At 45.8% G+C, this 23223-nt stretch overlaps 1 protein-coding gene across 1 annotated transcript in view; it reads right to left on the minus strand.

Annotated features, from left to right (window-relative positions):
* Window positions 1-23223, minus strand: part of herc2 (HECT and RLD domain containing E3 ubiquitin protein ligase 2) — a 284448-nt gene that overhangs the window by 7763 nt on the left and 253462 nt on the right. The window contains exons 85-89 of the mRNA XM_064936237.1: window positions 20158-20352; window positions 15441-15553; window positions 10779-10969; window positions 4306-4411; window positions 3253-3465 (exon numbers count right to left, since the gene is read on the minus strand). Coding sequence (XP_064792309.1) covers window positions 3253-3465; window positions 4306-4411; window positions 10779-10969; window positions 15441-15553; window positions 20158-20352 — 818 coding nt within the window. The remainder of the gene's footprint in view (window positions 1-3252; window positions 3466-4305; window positions 4412-10778; window positions 10970-15440; window positions 15554-20157; window positions 20353-23223) is intronic.

Raw genomic sequence — 23223 nt, forward strand, 5'->3', positions numbered from 1 at the left:
TAAGTCTTTACTGAAGACTCATCTCTTCAGTGGGTCATATGATTGAGTGTAGTCTGGCCCAGGAGTGGGAAGGTGAACGGAAAGGCTCTGGAGCAACGAACCACCCTTGCTGTCTCTGCCTGGCCGGTTCCCCTCTTTCCACTGGGATTCTCTGCCTCTAACCCTATTACAGGGGCTGAGTCACTGGCTTGCTGGGGCTCTCTCATGCCGTCCCTGAGGGGGTGCGTCACCTGAGTGGGTTGATTCACTGATGTGGTCATCCTGTCTGGGTTGGCGCCCCCCTTGGGTTGTGCCGTGGCGGAGATCTTTGCGGGCTATACTCAGCTTTGTCTCAGGATGGTAAGTTGGTGGTTGAAGATATCCCTCCAGTGGTGTGGGGGCTGTGCTTTGGCATAGTGGGTGGGGTTATATCCTTCCTGTTTGGCCCTGTCCGGGGGTGTCCTCGGGTGGGGCCACAGTGTCTCCTGACCCCTCCTGTCTCAGCCTTCAGTATTTATGCTGCAGTAGTTTATGTGTCGGGGGCTGGGGTCAGTTTGTTATATCTGGAGTACTTCTCCTGTCCAATTCGGTGTCCTGTGTGAATCTAAGTGTGCGTTCTCTAATTCTCTCCTTCTCTCTCTCGGAGGACCTGAGCCCTAGGACCATGCCCCAGGACTACCTGACATGATGACTCCTTGCTGTCCCCAGTCCACCTGGCCGTGCTGCTGCTCCAGTTTCAACTGAACCGCGGCCCTAGGACCATGCCCCAGGACTACTTGACATGATGACTCCTTGCTGTCCCCAGTCCACCTGGCCGTGCTGCTGCTCCAGTTTCAACTGTTCTGCCTTATTATTATTCGACCATGCTGGTCATTTATGAACATTTGAACATCTTGGCCATGTTCTGTTATAATCTCTACCCGGCACAGCCAGAAGAGGACTGGCCACCCCACATAGCCTGGTTCCTCTCTAGGTTTCTTCCTAGGTTTTGGCTTTTCTAGGGAGTTTTTCCTAGCCACCGTGCTTCTACACCTGCATTGCTTGCTGTTTGGGGTTTTAGGCTGGGTTTCTGTACAGCACTTTGAGATATCAGCTGATGTACGAAGGGCTATATAAATAAATTTGATTTGATTTGATTTGATTTAGATAGGTATGGTACCAGTCCATGTATCTAGATACATATGGTTCCTGTATGGTACCAGTCCATGTGTCTAGATAGGTATGGTACCAGTCCATGTATCTAGATAGGTATGGTACCTGTATGGTACCAGTCCATGTATCTAGATACATATGGTTCCTGTATGGTACCAGTCCATGTGTCTAGATAGGTATGGTACCAGTCCATGTGTCTAGATAGGTATGGTTCCTGTATGGTACCAGTCCATGTATCTAGATAGGTATGGTTCCTGTATGGTACCAGTCCATGTGTCTAGATAGGTATGGTACCAGTCCATGTGTCTAGATAGGTATGGTTCCTGTATGGTACCAGTCCATGTGTCTAGATAGGTATGGTACCAGTCCATGTGTCTAGATAGGTATGGTTCCTGTATGGTACCAGTCCATGTGTCTAGATAGGTATGGTACCAGTCCATGTGTCTAGATAGGTATGGTACCAGTCCATGTGTCTAGATAGGTATGGTACCAGTCCATGTGTCTAGATACGTATGGTTCCTGTATGGTACCAGTCCATGTGTCTAGATACATATGGTTCCTGTATGGTACCAGTCCATGTGTCTAGATAGGTATGGTACCAGTCCATGTGTCTAGATAGGTATGGTTCCTGTATGGTACCAGTCCATGTATCTAGATAGGTATGGTTCCTGTATGGTACCAGTCCATGTGTCTAGATAGGTATGGTACCAGTCCATGTGTCTAGATAGGTATGGTTCCTGTATGGTACCAGTCCATGTGTCTAGATAGGTATGGTACCAGTCCATGTGTCTAGATAGGTATGGTTCCTGTATGGTACCAGTCCATGTGTCTAGATAGGTATGGTTCCTGTATGGTACCAGTCCATGTGTCTAGATAGGTATGGTACCAGTCCATGTGTCTAGATAGGTATGGTTCCTGTATGGTACCAGTCCATGTGTCTAGATAGGTATGGTACCAGTCCATGTGTCTAGATAGGTATGGTTCCTGTATGGTACCAGTCCATGTGTCTAGATAGGTATGGTACCAGTCCATGTGTCTAGATAGGTATGGTTCCTGTATGGTACCAGTCCATGTATCTAGATAGGTATGGTTCCTGTATGGTACCAGTCCATGTGTCTAGATAGGTATGGTACCAGTCCATGTGTCTAGATAGGTATGGTACCAGTCCATGTGTCTAGATAGGTATGGTACCAGTCCATGTGTCTAGATAGGTATGGTACCAGTCCATGTGTCTAGATAGGTATGGTACCAGTCCATGTGTCTAGATAGGTATGGTTCCTGTATGGTACCAGTCCATGTATCTAGATAGGTATGGTTCCTGTATGGTACCAGTCCATGTGTCTAGATAGGTATGGTACCAGTCCATGTGTCTAGATAGGTATGGTTCCTGTATGGTACCAGTCCATGTGTCTAGATAGGTATGGTACCAGTCCATGTGTCTAGATAGGTATGGTTCCTGTATGGTACCAGTCCATGTGTCTAGATAGGTATGGTACCAGTCCATGTGTCTAGATAGGTATGGTTCCTGTATGGTACCAGTCCATGTGTCTAGATAGGTATGGTACCAGTCCATGTGTCTAGATAGGTATGGTACCAGTCCATGTGTCTAGATACGTATGGTTCCTGTATGGTACCAGTCCATGTGTCTAGATAGGTATGGTACCAGTCCATGTGTCTAGATACGTATGGTTCCTGTATGGTACCAGTCCATGTGTCTAGATAGGTATGGTACCAGTCCATGTGTCTAGATAGGTATGGTTCCTGTATGGTACCAGTCCATGTGTCTAGATAGGTATGGTACCAGTCCATGTGTCTAGATAGGTATGGTACCAGTCCATGTATCTAGATAGGTATGGTTCCTGTATGGTACCAGTCCATGTGTCTAGATAGGTATGGTTCCTGTATGGTACCAGTCCATGTGTCTAGATAGGTATGGTTCCTGTATGGTACCAGTCCATGTGTCTAGATAGGTATGGTACCAGTCATTCCAGACCAGTATAGAGTCGTTCCTGAAAGGGCAGATGCACATCTCTAGTAGAGAGGCTCAACTGATTCAAATGTCTGCGACAAGAAAGAGATTGATTAATTGACTAGCTGCTTGGCTGCCTGACAAGTTCTCACCTGGACAACGAAGTCTCGTCCTCTGAAGTCAGCGATGGTGCGTGGGAGGCGTGTCCGTCCCCAGACGAAGCGCAGGAACAGAGATCTCTCTGTGTTGGAGAAGGACTCCATGACCTCCCAGAACCAGTGGATGAGAGGAGAGGTTGGCTCAACACCTTTATAGGTGGCTACTGACTTCAACAGGTGGAGGGGGATGTCTGGACTGCCGCACACCTGGACACAGAAGACAGGAGGGATGGACAAAAGGCTGCTTATTCCTTACAGTTCACTGTTTATGACCAGGGAACAGACAGGGTGACAGACCAGGGCCCAGACAGGGTGACAGACCAGGGCCCAGGCAGGGTGACAGACCAGGGCCCAGGCAGGGTGACAGACCAGGGCCCAGACAGGGTGACAGACCAGGGCCCAGACAGGGTGACAGACCAGGGCCCAGACAGGGTGACAGACCAGGGCCCAGACAGGGTGACAGACCAGGCTAGGACACTCACAGAGAGAGAGAGAGAGACAGAGAGACAGAGAGACAGAGAGCGAGAGAGAGACAGAGAGCGAGAGAGAGACAGAGAGCGAGAGAGAGACAGAGAGCGAGAGAGAGACAGAGAGCGAGAGAGAGACAGAGAGCGAGAGAGAGACAGAGAGCGAGACAGAGAGCGAGAGAGAGACAGAGAGCGAGAGAGAGACAGAGAGAGACACTGAAAGAGAAAGAGAGAGACAGAGAGCGCGAGAGAGACACTGAAAGAGAAAGAGATAGACAGAGAGCGCGAGGGAGAGACACTGAAAGAGTATATATTATCTACCTCACTTGCTTTGGCAATGTTAACACATGTTTCCCATGCCAATAAAGCCCTTGAATTTAATTGAATTGATAGAGAGAGAGAGTACGAGAGAGAGAACCAACATGACAGAGTTCCATATAGCCTTCATGAAGCCAAATAGGATTCTAGATGCTATTAATGCCTGTGGAATACAAGCAGATCAGAATGTTGCACAATATAACTGTGATCATTCAACAGTATCTATCCCTCTTCACTGTAAACTAGTTCTGTATGTACTTACCATTGTCTCTAGCTCATATCCTGTGAAGAGGGAGAGCAGAGGGACAGGTACGACCCGAGCCATCCCTTCCCTCACAGCTGACACCTGCTCATCAAACTCATGGAGCCTGGGGGAGACAGACAGGGACACGTGGTAAAACCAGGAGGATTATAGAGAACAGAAATCCCTACAGTTACATACCGCAATATTGTACTGAACGAAAAATATAAAAAGCAAAGTGTTGGTTCGCACACATTTTTATCCATCCGCCTGACAGGTGTGGCATATCAAGAAGCTGATTAAAGAGAATGATCATTACACAGGTGCACCTTGTGCTGGGGACAATAAAAGGCCACTCTAAAATGTGAAGTTGTGTCTCACAACACAAGGCCACAGATGTCTCAAGTTGAGGGAGTGTGTAATTGGCATGCTGACTGCAGGAATGTCCACCAGAGCGGTTGTCAGAGCATTGAATGTTAATTTCTCTACCATAAGCCACATCCAATGTTGTTTTAGAGAATTTGCTTCACAACCGCGGACCACGTGTAACCACGCCAACCCAGGACCTCCACATCCGGCTTCTTCACCTGTGGGATTGTCAGACCAGCCACCCGGACAGCTGATGAAACTGTGGGTTCGCACAACCGAAGAATTCTTGCACAAACTTGTCAGAACCCGTCTCAGGAAAGCTCATCCTTGTCATCCTCACTAGTGTCTTGATCTGACTGCAGTTCGGCGTCCTAACAGACTTCAGTGGACAAATGCTCACTTTCGATGGCCACTGGAGTAGCTCTTCATGGATGAATCCTGGTACCAGGCAGACACCGCGGGCGGTTTGCTGATGGCAACGTTGTGAACAGAGTGCCCCGTGGTGGCGATAGGGTTATGGGCAGGCATAAGCTACGGACAACGAACACAATTACATTTTATCAATGGCAATTTGAATGCACACAGATATCGTGACGAGATCCTGGGGACAATTGTCGTGCCATTCATCCTCCACCATCACCTCATGTTTCAGCATGATAATGCACGGCACCATGTCGCAAGGATCTGAACACAATTCCTTGAAACTAAGAATGTCCCAGTTCTTCCATGGCCTGCATACTCAGACATGTCACCCATTGAGCATGTTTGGGATTCTCTGGATCGACGTGTACGACAACGTATTCCGGTTTCCCATCGATATCCAGTACTTTGTACTTCGCACAGCCATTGAAGAGGAGTGGGACAACATTCCACAGGTCACAATCGACAGCCTGATCAACTCTATGTGAAGGAGATGTGTCTGCTGCATGATGTGAATGCTGGTCAGACACTGACTGGTTTTCTGATCCACCCCCCACCTTTGGTTTTATCTGGATTCCCAGTCATGAGACATAGATTAGGACCTAATGAATGGATTCCCAGTCATGTGACATCCATAGATTAGGACCTAATGAATGGATTCCCAGTCATGTGACATAGATTAGGACCTAATGAATGTATTCCCAGTCATGTGACATCCATAGATTAGGACCTAATGAATGGATTCCCAGTCATGTGACATCCATAGATTAGGACCTAATGAATGGATTCCCAGTCATGTGACATCCATAGATTAGGACCTAATGAATGGATTCCCAGTCATGTGACATCCATAGATTAGGACCTAATGAATGTATTCCCAGTCATGTGACATCCATAGATTAGGACCTAATGAATGGATTCCCAGTCATGTGACATCCATAGATACGGACCTAATGAATGGATTCCCAGTCATGTGACATCCATAGATTAGGACCTAATGAATGGATTCCCAGTCATGTGACATAGATTAGGACCTAATGAATGGATTCCCAGTCATGTGACATAGATTAGGACCTAATGAATGGATTCCCAGTCATGTGACATCCATAGATTAGGACCTAATGAATGGATTCCCAGTCATGTGACATATATTATATTATCCATAGATTAGGACCTAATGAATGGATTCCCAGTCATGTGACATCCATAGATTAGGACCTAATGAATGGATTCCCAGTCATGTGACATCCATAGATTAGGACCTAATGAATGTATTCCCAGTCATGTGACATCCATAGATTAGGACCTAATGAATGTATTCCCAGTCATGTGACATCCATAGATTAGGACCTAATGAATAGATTCCCAGTCATGTGACATCCATAGATTAGGACCTAATGAATGGATTCCCAGTCATGTGACATCCATAGATTAGGACCTAATGAATGTATTTCATTGGACTGATTTCCTTTTATGAACTGTGAGTCAGTAAAAACCTGAGATTGTTGCGTTTCTATTTCGGTTCAGTGTAGTTTTGGACCATTATTTTGATACGGGATTCCAGGTATTGATTTGTAAAATAATTAATAATATTCATATCAGTATCGGCACCTAAGTGATATATTGTGAGGTCCCTGCTGCAGGTATTAGCTGCTGACCTAAGTGATATATTGTGAGGTCCCTGCTGCAGGTATTAGCTGCTGACCTAAGTGATATATTGTGAGGTCCCTGCTGCAGGTATTAGCTGCTGACCTAAGTGATATATTGTGAGGTCCCTGCTGCAGGTATTAGCTGCTGACCTAAGTGATATATTGTGAGGTCCCACACACACTGGAGGACAGACTACACATGAACACAGACACACACGAGTAGAACAACAGTGATATTACAAAAATCGTCACTGCGCAAATTTCTGGTCTGCTGAGCGCAAACTTGACCACAGTGAAAATTCTGTGCAACTTCCAGCGTGCGTTTACTGTGAACACTGAGGCTGTACCTGCTTTAAGTTACAGTTTTACTGTGAACACTGAGGCTGTACCTGCTTTTAGTTAGTTTTACTGTGAACACTGAGGCTCTACCCACTTTAAGTTACAGTTTTACTGTGAACACTGAGGCTGTACCTGCTTTAAGTTACAGTTTTACTGTGAACACTGAGGCTGTACCTGCTTTTAGTTAGTTTTACTGTGAACACTGAGGCTCTACCCACTTTAAGTTACAGTTTTACTGTGAACACTGAGGCTGTACCTGCTTTAAGTTACAGTTTTACTGTGAACACTGAGGCTGTACCTGCTTTAAGTTACAGTTTTACTGTGAACACTGAGGCTCTACCCACTTTAAGTTACAGTTTTACTGTGAACACTGAGGCTGTACCTGCTTTAAGTTACAGTTTTACTGTGAACACTGAGGCTGTACCTGCTTTAAGTTACAGTTTTACTGTGAACACTGAGGCTGTACCTGCTTTAAGTTACAGTTTTACTGTGAACACTGAGGCTGTACCTGCTTTAAGTTACAGTTTTACTGTGAACACTGAGGCTGTACCTGCTTTAAGTTACAGTTTTACTGTGAACACTGAGGCTGTACCCGCTTTAAGTTACAGTTTTACTGTGAACACTGAGGCTGTACCTGCTTTAAGTTACAGTTTTACTGTGAACACTGAGGCTGTACCTGCTTTAAGTTACAGTTTTACTGTGAACACTGAGGCTGTACCTGCTTTAAGTTACAGTTTTACTGTGAACACTGAGGCTGTACCTGCTTTAAGTTACAGTTTTACTGTGAACACTGAGGCTGTACCTGCTTTAAGTTACAGTTTTACTGTGAACACTGAGGCTGTACCTGCTTTAAGTTACAGTTTTACTGTGAACACTGAGGCTGTACCTGCTTTAAGTTACAGTTTTACTGTGAACACTGAGGCTGTACCTGCTTTAAGTTAGTTTTACTGTGAACACTGAGGCTCTACCCGCTTTAAGTTACAGTTTTACTGTGAACACTGAGGCTGTACCTGCTTTAAGTTACAGTTTTACTGTGAACACTGAGGCTCTACCCACTTTAAGTTACAGTTTTACTGTGAACACTGAGGCTGTACCCACTAAGTTACAGTTTTACTGTGAACACTGAGGCTGTACCTGCTTTAAGTTACAGTTTTACTGTGAACACTGAGGCTGTACCTGCTTTAAGTTACAGTTTTACTGTGAACACTGAGGCTGTACCTGCTTTAAGTTACAGTTTTACTGTGAACACTGAGGCTGTACCTGCTTTAAGTTAGTTTTACTGTGAACACTGAGGCTGTACCTGCTTTAAGTTACAGTTTGACTGTGAACACTGAGGCTGTACCCACTAAGTTACAGTTTTACTGTGAACACTGAGGCTGTACCTGCTTTAAGTTAGTTTTACTGTGAACACTGAGGCTGTACCTGCTTTAAGTTAGTTTTACTGTGAACACTGAGGCTGTACCTGCTTTAAGTTACAGTTTTACTGTGAACACTGAGGCTGTACCTGCTTTAAGTTAGTTTTACTGTGAACACTGAGGCTGTACCTGCTTTAAGTTACAGTTTTACTGTGAACACTGAGGCTGTACCTGCTTTAAGTTACAGTTTTACTGTGAACACTGAGGCTGTACCTGCTTTAAGTTACAGTTTTACTGTGAACACTGAGGCTGTACCTGCTTTAAGTTACAGTTTTACTGTGAACACTGAGGCTGTACCTGCTTTAAGTTAGTTTTACTGTGAACACTGAGGCTGTACCTGCTTTAAGTTACAGTTTGACTGTGAACACTGAGGCTGTACCCACTAAGTTACAGTTTTACTGTGAACACTGAGGCTGTACCTGCTTTAAGTTAGTTTTACTGTGAACACTGAGGCTGTACCTGCTTTAAGTTAGTTTTACTGTGAACACTGAGGCTGTACCTGCTTTAAGTTACAGTTTTACTGTGAACACTGAGGCTGTACCTGCTTTAAGTTAGTTTTACTGTGAACACTGAGGCTGTACCTGCTTTAAGTTACAGTTTTACTGTGAACACTGAGGCTGTACCTGCTTTAAGTTACAGTTTTACTGTGAACACTGAGGCTGTACCTGCTTTAAGTTACAGTTTTACTGTGAACACTGAGGCTGTACCTGCTTTAAGTTACAGTTTTACTGTGAACACTGAGGCTGTACCTGCTTTAAGTTAGTTTTACTGTGAACACTGAGGCTGTACCTGCTTTAAGTTACAGTTTGACTGTGAACACTGAGGCTGTACCCACTAAGTTACAGTTTTACTGTGAACACTGAGGCTGTACCTGCTTTAAGTTAGTTTTACTGTGAACACTGAGGCTGTACCTGCTTTAAGTTAGTTTTACTGTGAACACTGAGGCTGTACCTGCTTTAAGTTACAGTTTTACTGTGAACACTGAGGCTGTACCTGCTTTAAGTTACAGTTTTACTGTGAACACTGAGGCTGTACCTGCTTTAAGTTACAGTTTTACTGTGAACACTGAGGCTGTACCTGCTTTAAGTTACAGTTTTACTGTGAACACTGAGGCTGTACCTGCTTTAAGTTACAGTCTTAACAGTGGCCAAGCAGGATACTGTGGCTATGTGATCATAATGTAGGCCTACCAGAGTGGCCTACCATCAAAAACATTGGAGACAATGCATCCCATTCAGCCTACAGTAGCAGCCAATGTGTGGTATTCAGTGTAGGCCTACATTCCATGAGAAAAAAAACCATGCAGGGCTTGACATGAGCCTTCATGCACTTGACCTTCCGATGCGTTCTGCCTACAACAAAATCTCTTGGATAGTTAGTCGTGTTTGGGTATGTTACGTTGAAAGTGCATAATATTGTGTTGATTCGAGCACCATTCCCACAGCAGAGCAAAACGTTGACAGTTTTAACTAAAAGGGGAAAAATCTGAACACTGGTGATCAGCAGCACGCAGCATAGAGGGAACACTGGTGATCGGTAGCAACCAGCATAGAGGGAACATTGGTGATCGGTAGCAACCAGCATAGAGGGAACATTGGTGATCGGTAGCAACCAGCTTAGAGGGAACATTGGTGATCGGTAGCAACCAGCATAGAGGGAACATTGGTGATCGGTAGCAACCAGCATAGAGGGAACATTGGTGATCGGTAGCAACCAGCATAGAGGGAACATTGGTGATCGGTAGCAACCAGCATAGAGGGAACATTGGTGATCGGTAGCAACCAGCTTAGAGGGAACATTGGTGATCGGTAGCAACCAGCATAGAGGGAACATTGGTGATCGGTAGCAACCAGCTTAGAGGGAACATTGGTGATCGGTAGCAACCAGCATAGAGGGAACATTGGTGATCGGTAGCAACCAGCTTAGAGGGAACATTGGTGATCGGTAGCAACCAGCTTAGAGGGAACATTGGTGATCGGTAGCAACCAGCATAGAGGGAACACTGGTGATCAGCAGCACGCAGCTTAGAGGGAACACTGGTGATCAGCAGCACGCAGCATAGAGGGAACATTGGTGATCAGCAGCACGCAGCATAGAGGGAACATTGGTGATCGGTAGCAACCAGCATAGAGGGAACATTGGTGATCGGTAGCAACCAGCTTAGAGGGAACACTGGTGATCGGTAGCAACCAGCTTAGAGGGAACACTGGTGATCAGCAGCAACCAGCATAGAGGGAACATTGGTGATTGGTAGCAACCAGCTTAGAGGGAACATTGGTGATATACATGTCGTTGTTCTCACCTGTAGTTGATGGCGAGGCGGACATACTCGGCCCTGTTCTCCAGGGTGATGTGGGAGTATTTAGAGCTGAGCTGGATGTCCTGTCCGCTGGCGTTCGGCACTGTGAAGGGGAGAGTCATGCCCTCAAACTCTTCAGCCGAGGCCTCGTTGTCTCTGATGTACATCAGGCCAGGTATAAAGTCTTTATCCACCTGAAGAGGACAACACTCCATTCAAATTGTGTAAAAATGACACGAGAAAAGACCAGTGGCCTTGACTTTAGTTTGATGTGTTTTCCATCTAAATTTGTGTTTTTCACTTTAATTTTTTTTTTAATTTTACCTTTATTTAACCAGGCAAGTCAGTTAAGAACAAATTCTTATTTTCAATGACGGCCTGGGAACAGTGGGTTAACTGCCTGTTCAGGGGCAGAACGACAGATTTGTACCTTGTCAGCTCGGGGGTTTGAACTAGCAACCTTCCGACTGTCCATGTCTACAGTCTCGGACACCTTGAACGGGAATCTCATGGGAGTTGGCTCTTAGGAGAGGAATGCCTTTTTGACATTGTTTTAAGTGAAAGTCATAACTCACATTTTGCATGCGAGTCCTCTCTGATTACTATCAGAGTGTATACACAGTAGGACTGAGTGTGTGAGTGATGCTCTCTGGCTGTATTCTGGTGCTGGGTAAATTCCTCTGTAACCTTTTAGTAAAGCTTTGGGGCTGACCCGCGTGACAACGGAGGCTTTGTGAGGAAACAGCCACTTCCTGTATCACGGTCAGGTTGAACACGTTCCAGAATCTCATGACTACAGCGTGGACGCAGGAGAGATGCACATGGTACCACAGTACACACTCGTCTCTCACACACAGTACACACTCGTCTCTCACGCACAGACACACTCGTCTCTCACACACAGTACACACTCGTCTCTCACACACAGTACACACTCGTCTCTCACACACAGTACACACTCGTCTCTCACACACAGTACACACTCGTCTCTCACACACAGTACACACTCGTCTCTCACACACAGTACACACTCGTCTCTCACACACAGTACACACTCGTCTCTCACACACAGTACACACTCGTCTCTCACACACAGTACACACTCGTCTCTCACACACAGTACACACTCGTCTCTCACACACAGTACACACTCGTCTCTCACACACAGTACACACTCGTCTCTCACACACAGTACACACTCGTCTCTCACACACAGTACACACTCGTCTCTCACACACAGTACACACAACAAGCACCAAGGCTTGGGGAGTATACGCAGACACACAATATACTAACATTAACTGACTTCTGGGAAATCTTGATGACAGACCTTTTTAACTGTCATTAGAGGGTATCTGCAGAATTCGATTTCACCGGCTAAATGTCATACTTGTTAAGACCTTTTGAATAACCTTTGCAAATACAATTACAGTAGAAGGTATATGTAGTCAACACTATAACCCAGCCTGTTAACTACAGTAGAAGGTATATGTAGTCAACACTATAACCCAGCCTGTTAACTACAGTAGAAGGTATATGTAGTCAACACTATAACCCAGCCTGTTAACTACAGTAGAAGGTATATGTAGTCAACACTATAACCCAGCCTGTTAACTACAGTAGAAGGTATATGTAGTCAACACTATAACCCAGCCTGTTAACTACAGTAGAAGGTATATGTAGTCAACTCTATAACCCAGCCTGTTAACTACAGTAGAAGGTATATGTAGTCAACACTATAACCCAGCCTGTTAACTACAGTAGAAGGTATATGTAGTCAACACTATAACCCAGCCTGTTAACTACAGTAGAAGGTATATGTAGTCAACACTATAACCCAGCCTGTTAACTACAGTAGAAGGTATATGTAGTCAACACTATAACCCAGCCTGTTAACTACAGTAGAAGGTATATGTAGTCAACACTATAACCCAGCCTGTTAATTACAGTAGAAGGTATATGTAGTCAACACTATAACCCAGCCTGTTAACTACAGTAGAAGGTATATGTAGTCAACACTATAACCCAGCCTGTTAACTACAGTAGAAGGTATATGTAGTCAACACTATAACCCAGCCTGTTAATTACAGTAGAAGGTATATGTAGTCAACACTATAACCCAGCCTGTTAACTACAGTAGAAGGTATATGTAGTCAACACTATAACCCAGCCTGTTAACTACAGTAGAAGGTATATGTAGTCAACACTATAACCCAGCCTGTTAACTACAGTAGAAGGTATATGTAGTCAACACTATAACCCAGCCTGTTAACTACAGTAGAAGGTATATGTAGTCAACACTATAACCCAGCCTGTTAACTACAGTAGAAGGTATATGTAGTCAACTCTATAACCCAGCCTGTTAACTACAGTAGAAGGTATATGTAGTCAACACTATAACCCAGCCTGTTAACTACAGTAGAAGGTATATGTAGTCAACACTATAACCCAGCCTGTTAACTACAGTAGAAGGTATATGTAGTCAACACTATAACCCAGCCTGTTAACTACAGTAGAAGGTATATGTAGTCAACACTATAACCCAGCCTGTTAACTACAGTAGAAGGTATATGTAGTCAACACTATAACCCAGCCTGTTAATTACAGTAGAAGGTATATGTAGTCAACACTATAACCCAGCCTGTTAATTACAGTAGAAGGTATATGTAGTCAACACTATAACCCAGCCTGTTAACTACAGTAGAAGGTATATGTAGTCAACACTATAACCCAGCCTGTTAACTACAGTAGAAGGTATATGTAGTCAACACTATAACCCAGCCTGTTAACTACAGTAGAAGGTATATGTAGTCAACACTATAACCCAGCCTGTTAACTACAGTAGAAGGTATATGTAGTCAACACTATAACCCAGCCTGTTAACTACAGTAGAAGGTATATGTAGTCAACACTATAACCCAGCCTGTTAACTACAGTAGAAGGTATATGTAGTCAACACTATAACCCAGCCTGTTAATTACAGTAGAAGGTATATGTAGTCAACACTATAACCCAGCCTGTTAATTACAGTAGAAGGTATATGTAGTCAACACTATAACCCAGCCTGTTAACTACAGTAGAAGGTATATGTAGTCAACACTATAACCCAGCCTGTTAACTACAGTAGAAGGTATATGTAGTCAACACTATAACCCAGCCTGTTAACTACAGTAGAAGGTATATGTAGTCAACACTATAACCCAGCCTGTTAACTACAGTAGAAGGTATATGTAGTCAACACTATAACCCAGCCTGTTAATTACAGTAGAAGGTATATGTAGTCAACACTATAACCCAGCCTGTTAACTACAGTAGAAGGTATATGTAGTCAACACTATAACCCAGCCTGTTAATTACAGTAGAAGGTATATGTAGTCAACACTATAACCCAGCCTGTTAACTACAGTAGAAGGTATATGTAGTCAACACTATAACCCAGCCTGTTAACTACAGTAGAAGGTATATGTAGTCAACACTATAACCCAGCCTGTTAAATACAGTAGAAGGTATATGTAGTCAACACTATAACCCAGCCTGTTAACTACAGTAGAAGGTATATGTAGTCAACACTATAACCCAGCCTGTTAACTACAGTAGAAGGTATATGTAGTCAACACTATAACCCAGCCTGTTAACTACAGTAGAAGGTATATGTAGTCAACACTATAACCCAGCCTGTTAACTACAGTAGAAGGTATATGTAGTCAACACTATAACCCAGCCTGTTAACTACAGTAGAAGGTATATGTAGTCAACACTATAACCCAGCCTGTTAACTACAGTAGAAGGTATATGTAGTCAACACTATAACCCAGCCTGTTAACTACAGTAGAAGGTATATGTAGTCAACACTATAACCCAGCCTGTTAACTACAGTAGAAGGTATATGTAGTCAACACTATAACCCAGCCTGTTAACTACAGTAGAAGGTATATGTAGTCAACACTATAACCCAGCCTGTTAACTACAGTAGAAGGTATATGTAGTCAACACTATAACCCAGCCTGTTAACTACAGTAGAAGGTATATGTAGTCAACACTATAACCCAGCCTGTTAACTACAGTAGAAGGTATATGTAGTCAACACTATAACCCAGCCTGTTAATTACAGTAGAAGGTATATGTAGTCAACACTATAACCCAGCCTGTTAATTACAGTAGAAGGTATATGTAGTCAACACTATAACCCAGCCTGTTAACTACAGTAGAAGGTATATGTAGTCAACACTATAACCCAGCCTGTTAACTACAGTAGAAGGTATATGTAGTCAACACTATAACCCAGCCTGTTAACTACAGTAGAAGGTATATGTAGTCAACACTATAACCCAGCCTGTTAACTACAGTAGAAGGTATATGTAGTCAACACTATAACCCAGCCTGTTAACTACAGTAGAAGGTATATGTAGTCAACACTATAACCCAGCCTGTTAACTACAGTAGAAGGTCAACACAGTCAGAGCACAGCACCCCTCCCCCCCTCCCTCCCACAGCACCCCTCCCCCCTCCCTCCCACAGCACCTCTCCTTCCCAACACACACAGCACCTCCCCCTCCCAACACACACAGCACCCCTCCCTCCCAACACACACACACTTCAAACTAAGTCCTGAACTTACTGATATTCAACACAGACACAAACGAGCAGACAGTGCAGGTACAGTACCTCACTCAGGTCTGCGATGGTGAGGTTCATCCCAGCCAGCTGTTTCCAGACAGGTTCAGCCAGGTTGAGACTGAGAGGGGATCCGGTACGGATGGCTATGCCCAGGAGCACTCCTACAGGACAGAGATCTCCATGAGACTGGGTTAGGGTTGAAACAGAGATACAGGACAGAGATACAGGACAGAGATACAGGACAGAGATCTCCATTAGACTGGGTTATGGTTGAAACAGAGATACAGGACAGAGATACAGGACAGAGATACAGGACAGAGATCTCCATTAGACTGGGTTAGGGTTGAAACAGAGATACAGGACAGAGATACAGGACAGAGATACAGGACAGAGATCTCCATTAGACTGGGTTAGGGTTGAAACAGAGATACAGGACAGAGATACAGGACAGAGATACAGGACAGAGATCTCCATTAGACTGGGTTAGGGTTGAAACAGAGATACAGGACAGAGATACAGGACAGAGATACAGGACAGAGATACAGGACAGAGATACAGGACAGAGATCTCCATTAGACTGGGTTAGGGTTGAAGCAGAGATACAGGACAGAGATACAGGACAGAGATACAGGACAGAGATACAGGACAGAGATACAGGACAGAGATCTCCATTAGACTGGGTTAGGGTTGAAACAGAGATACAGGACAGAGATACAGGACAGAGATACAGGACAGAGATACAGGACAGAGATACAGGACAGAGATCTCCATTAGACTGGGTTAGGGTTGAAACAGAGATACAGGACAGAGATACAGGACAGAGATACAGGACAGAGATACAGGACAGAGATCTCCATTAGACTGGGTTAGGGTTGAAGCAGAGATACAGGACAGAGATACAGGACAGAGATACAGGACAGAGATACAGGACAGAGATACAGGACAGAGATCTCCATTAGACTGGGTTAGGGTTGAAACAGAGATACAGGACAGAGATACAGGACAGAGATCTCCATTAGACTGGGTTAGGGTTGAAACAGAGATACAGGACAGAGATACAGGACAGAGATACAGGACAGAGATACAGGACAGAGATCTCCATTAGACTGGGTTAGGGTTGAAACAGAGATACAGGACAGAGATACAGGACAGAGATACAGGACAGAGATCTCCATTAGACTGGGTTATGGTTGAAACAGAGATACAGGACAGAGATACAGGACAGAGATACAGGACAGAGATCTCCATTAGACTGGGTTAGGGTTGAAACAGAGATACAGGACAGAGATACAGGACAGAGATACAGGACAGAGATCTCCATTAGACTGGGTTATGGTTGAAACAGAGATACAGGACAGAGATACAGGACAGAGATACAGGACAGAGATCTCCATTAGACTGGGTTAGGGTTGAAACAGAGATACAGGACAGAGATACAGGACAGAGATACAGGACAGAGATCTCCATTAGACTGGGTTAGGGTTGAAACAGAGATACAGGACAGAGATACAGGACAGAGATCTCCATTAGACTGGGTTAGGGTTGAAACAGAGATACAGGACAGAGATACAGGACAGAGATCTCCATTAGACTGGGTTAGGGTTGAAACAGAGATACAGGACAGAGATACAGGACAGAGATCTCCATTAGACTGGGTTAGGGTTGAAACAGAGATACAGGACAGAGATACAGGACAGAGATCTCCATTAGACTGGGTTAGGGTTGAAACAGAGATACAGGACAGAGATACAGGACAGAGATACAGGACAGAGATACAGGACAGAGATCTCCATTAGACTGGGTTAGGGTTGAAACAGAGATACAGGACAGAGATACAGGACAGAGATACAGGACAGAGATCTCCATTAGACTGGGTTAGGGTTGAAACAGAGATACAGGACAGAGATACAGGACAGAGATACAGGACAGAGATCTCCATTAGACTGGGTTAGGGTTGAAACAGAGATACAGGACAGAGATACAGGACAGAGATACAGGACAGAGATCTCCATTAGACTGGGTTAGGGTTGAAACAGAGATACAGGACAGAGATACAGGACAGAGATACAGGACAGAGATCTCCATTAGACTGGGTTAGGGTTGAAACAGAGATACAGGACAGAGATACAGGACAGAGATACAGGACAGAGATCTCCATTAGACTGGGTTAGGGTTGAAACAGAGATACAGGACAGAGATACAGGACAGAGATACAGGACAGAGATCTCCATTAGACTGGGTTAGGGTTGAAACAGAGATACAGGACAGAGATACAGGACAGAGATACAGGACAGAGATCTCCATTAGACTGGGTTAGGGTTGAAACAGAGATACAGGACAGAGATACAGGACAGAGATACAGGACAGAGATCTCCATTAGACTGGGTTAGGGTTGAAACAGAGATACAGGACAGAGATCTCCATTAGACTGGGTTAGGGTTGAAACAGAGATACAGGACAGAGATACAGGACAGAGATACAGGACAGAGATCTCCATTAGACTGGGTTAGGGTTGAAACAGAGATACAGGACAGAGATACAGGACAGAGATACAGGACAGAGATCTCCATTAGACTGGGTTAGGGTTGAAACAGAGATACAGGACAGAGATCTCCATTAGACTGGGTTAGGGTTGAAACAGAGATACAGGACAGAGATACAGGACAGAGATACAGGACAGAGATCTCCATTAGACTGGGTTAGGGTTGAAACAGAGATACAGGACAGAGATACAGGACAGAGATACAGGACAGAGATACAGGACAGAGATCTCCATTAGACTGGGTTAGGGTTGAAACAGAGATACAGGACAGAGATACAGGACAGAGATACAGGACAGAGATCTCCATTAGACTGGGTTAGGGTTGAAACAGAGATACAGGACAGAGATACAGGACAGAGATCTCCATTAGACTGGGTTAGGGTTGAAACAGAGATACAGGACAGAGATACAGGACAGAGATACAGGACAGAGATCTCCATTAGACTGGGTTAGGGTTGAAACTGAGGACGAACTGCCCGGGTGGTAGCGCTGAGCATTTCAGGAGTTAAAACATACAGGAGGGTCTCTCTCCAGGAACAGGGTTGGAGTGTAAACCTACAGGAGGGTCTCTCTCCAGGAGCAGGGTCGGAGTTAAAACCTACAGGAGGGTCTCTCTCCAGGAACAGGGTCGGAGTGTAAACCTACAGGAGGGTCTCTCTCCAGGAGCAGGGTCGGAGTTAAAACCTACAGGAGGGTCTCTCTTCAGGAACAGGGTCGGAGTGTAAACCTACAGGAGGGTCTCTCTCCAGGAACAGGGTTGGAGTGTAAACCTACAGGAGGGTCTCTCTCCAGGAACAGGGTTGGAGTGTAAACCTACAGGAGGGTCTCTCTCCAGGAACAGGGTTGGAGTGTAAACCTACAGGAGGGTCTCTCTCCAGGAACAGGGTTGGAGTGTAAACCTACAGGAGGGTCTCTCTCCAGGAACAGGGTTGGAGTGTAAACCTACAGGAGGGTCTCTCTCCAGGAACAGGGTTGGAGTTAAAACCTACAGGAGGGTCTCTCTCTAGGAACAGGGTTGGAGTGTAAACCTACAGGAGGGTCTCTCTACAGGAACAGGGTTGGAGTTAAAACCTACAGGAGGGTCTCTCTCCAGGAACAGGGTCGGAGTTAAAAACCTACAGGAGGGTCTCTCTCCAGGAACAGGGTTGGAGTTAAAACCTACAGGAGGGTCTCTCTCCAGGAACAGGGTTGGAGTGTAAACCTACAGGAGGGTCTCTCTCCAGGAACAGGGTTGGAGTTAAAACCTACTGGAGGGTCTCTCTCCAGGAACAGGGTTGGAGTGTAAACCTACAGGAGGGTCTCTCTCCAGGAACAGGGTTGGAGTTAAAACCTACAGGAGGGTATCTCTCCAGGAACAGGGTTGGAGTTAAAACCTACAGGAGGGTCTCTCTCCAGGAACAGGGTTGGAGTGTAAACCTACAGGATGGTCTCTCTCCAGGAACAGGGTTGGAGTGTAAACCTACAGGAGGTTCTCTCTCCAGGAACAGGGTTGGAGTGTAAACCTACAGGAGGTTCTCTCTCCAGGAACAGGGTTGGAGTGTAAACCTACAGGAGGGTCTCTCTCCAAGAACAGGGTCGGAGTGTAAACCTACAGGAGGGTCTCTCTCCAGGAACAGGGTTGGAGTTAAAAACCTACAGGAGGGTCTCTCTCCAGGAACAGGGTCGGAGTGTAAACCTACAGGAGGGTCTCTCTCCAGGAACAGGGTCGGAGTGTAAACCTACAGGAGGGTCTCTCTCCAGGAACAGGGTTGGAGTTAAAAACCTACAGGAGGGTCTCTCTCCAGGAACAGGGTTGGAGTGTAAACCTACAGGAGGGTCTCTCTCCAGGAACAGGGTCGGAGTGTAAACCTACAGGAGGGTCTCTCTCCAGGAACAGGGTCGGAGTTAAAAACCTACAGGAGGGTCTCTCTCCAGGAACAGGGTTGGAGTGTAAACCTACAGGAGGGTCTCTCTCCAGGAACAGGGTTGGAGTGTAAACCTACAGGAGGGTCTCTCTCCAGGAACAGGGTTGGAGTGTAAACCTACAGGAGGGTCTCTCTCCAGGAACAGGGTTGGAGTTAAAACCTACAGGAGGGTCTCTCTCCAGGAACAGGGTTGGAGAGCCCTGGTTTAGGGCTATACTTTCCCCAGGAATCTGAACATAGTTAGGTACAGAGCTGACTTGGCTGCAGGGTCAGGGGTTAGGGGTCAGGGAGCGGAGGGAGGGAGGGAGAGGATACCTACCTAAGAATCTGAACATGTTCATATGCAGAGCTGACTTGGCTGCAGGGTTGAGCAGGAAACAGTCTCTGTTCGCTCCCGACTCGTCTCGTCCATTAGGGGTCACGATGAGGAGAGGGGTCAGACCGTTCTGGAGCTCCTCACACATCTCTGCTATGGACTCACTGTAGCCCCCACCACAGTCATCCACAGACTCACCTAGCAGAGGACACACACACACACACAGATCTCTATTATAGACTCACTGTAGCCCCCACCACAGTCATCCACAGACTCACCTGGCAGAGGACACACACACACACACAGATCTCTATTATAGACTCACTGTAGCCCCCACCACAGTCATCCACAGACTCACCGAGCAGAGGACACACACACACACACACAGATCTCTATTATAGACTCACTGCAGCCCCCACCACAGTCATCCACAGACTCACCTAGCAGAGGACACACACACACAGATCTCTATTATAGACTCACTGCAGCCCCCACCACAGTCATCCACAGACTCACCGAGCAGAGGACACACACACACACACACACACAGATCTCTATTATAGACTCACTGCAGCCCCCACCACAGTCATCCACAGACTCACCGAGCAGAGGACACACACACACACAGATCTCTATTATAGACTCACTGCAGCCCCCACCACAGTCATCCACAGACTCACCGAGCAGAGGACACACACACACACACACACAGATCTCTATTATAGACTCACTGCAGCCCCCACCACAGTCATCCACAGACTCACCGAGCAGAGGACACACACAAACACAGATCTCTATTATAGACTCACTGTAGCCCCCACCACAGTCATCCACAGAGTTGGGGCGATGTTACGAATGCATCGTCTATCGACAATGATTGACAGCCATCGCCAATGGTGATGATATGGTGACGTGACATGATGGTTCAGCCTACTTGAACTTGAACGGCGCCCCGCAGTAAAGAACGAAGTCTCACAGAACAGGGCAGAGTGATTCTCCTACTTGAACGGCGCCCCGCAGTAAAGAACGACGTCTCACAGAGCAGGGCAGAGTGATTCTCCTACTTGAACGGCGCCCCGCAGTAAAGAACGACGTCTCACAGAGCAGGGCAGAGTGATTCTCCTACTTGAACGGCGCCCCGCAGTAAAGAACGACGTCTCACAGAGCAGGGCAGAGTGATTCTCCTACTTGAACGACGCCCCGCAGTAAAGAACGACGTCTCACAGAGCAGGGCAGAGTGATTCTGCTACTTGCTATAGCCTATCTCAAAAAATATTTGATACAGAACGCAAAAGAGGAATTTAAGGCCAGACAGAGCGAAAAATTCCACTAAAGCTGAAACGCCTAACCCCATTCCAAACGCCTAACCCCATTCCTAACGCCTAACCCCATTCCTAACGCCTAACCCCATTCCTAACGCCTAACCCCATTCCTAACGCCTAACCCCATTCCTAACGCCTAACCCCATTCCTAACGCCTAACCCCATTCCTAACCCCTAACCCCATTCCCAACGCCTAACCCCATTCCTAACCCCTAACCCCATTCCTAACGCCTAACCCCATTCCTAACGCCTAACCCCATTCCTAACGCCTAACCCCATTCCTAACGCCTAACCCCATTCCTACGCCTAACCCCATTCCTAACGCTAACCCCATTCCTAACGCCTAACCCCATTCCTAACGCCTAACCCCATTCCTAACGCCTAACCCCATTCCTAACGCCAAACCCCATTCCTAACGCCTAACCCCATTCCTAACGCCTAACCCCATTCCTAACGCCTAACCCCATTCCTAACGCCTAATCCCATTGCTAAGGCCTAACCCCATTCCTAACGCCTAACCCCATTCCTAACGCCTAACCCCATTGCTAAGGCCTAACCACAAGCATATTTCCCCAATCCTAATGCTCAGATAAGTCAGAGTGGTGAGAAGCAACACACACCCTCCAGTTACGAAAGTAGACTCCAACAGCACATAGAAAGGAATGTGTCACGCTCTCATGAGTAGGAACCTTACAACCTACTGAGGATGAACCTAACAACCTACTGAGGATGAACCTAACAACCTACTGAGGAGGAACCTAACAACCTACTGAGGATGAACCTAACAACCTACTGAGGAGGAACCTAACAACCTACTGAGGAGGAACCTAACAACCTACTGAGGAGGAACCTAACAACCTACTGAGGAGGAACCTAACAACCTACTGAGAAGGAACCTAACAACCTACTGAGGAGGAACCTAACAACCTACTGAGAAGGAACCTAACAACCTACTGATGAGGAACCTAACAACCTACTGAGGAGGAACCTAACAACCTACTGAGAAGGAACCTAACAACCTACTGAGGATGAACCTAACAACCTACTGAGGATGAACCTAACAACCTACTGAGGAGGAACCTAACAACCTACTGAGAAGGAACCTAACAACCTACTGAGAAGGAACCTAACAACCTACTGAGAAGGAACCTAACAACCTACTGAGAAGGAACCTAACAACCTACTGAGAAGGAACCTAACAACCTACTGAGAAGGAACCTAACAACCTACTGAGAAGGAACCTAACAACCTACTGAGAAGGAACCTAACAACCTACTGAGAAGGAACCTAACAACCTACTGAGGATGAACCTAACAACCTACTGAGGAGGAACCTAACAACCTACTGAGGATGAACCTAACAACCTACTGAGGAGGAACCTAACAACCTACTGAGGAGGAACCTAACAACCTACTGAGGAGGAACCTAACAACCTACTGAGGAGGAACCTAACAACCTACTGAGGATGAACCTAACAACCTACTGAGGAGGAACCTAACAACCTACTGAGGATGAACCTAACAACCTACTGAGGATGAACCTAACAAACTACTGAGGAGGAACCTAACAACCTACTGAGGAGGAACCTAACAACCTACTGAGGATGAACCTAACAACCTACTGAGGAGGAACCTAACAACCTACTGAGGATGAACCTAACAACCTACTGAGGATGAACCTAACAACCTACTGAGGATGAACCTAACAACCTACTGAGGAGGAACCCACTAACTACTGAGGAGGAACC

The sequence above is a fragment of the Oncorhynchus masou genome, chromosome 24, assembly GCF_036934945.1.
Source record: "Oncorhynchus masou masou isolate Uvic2021 chromosome 24, UVic_Omas_1.1, whole genome shotgun sequence".
NCBI lineage: Eukaryota > Metazoa > Chordata > Actinopteri > Salmoniformes > Salmonidae > Oncorhynchus > Oncorhynchus masou.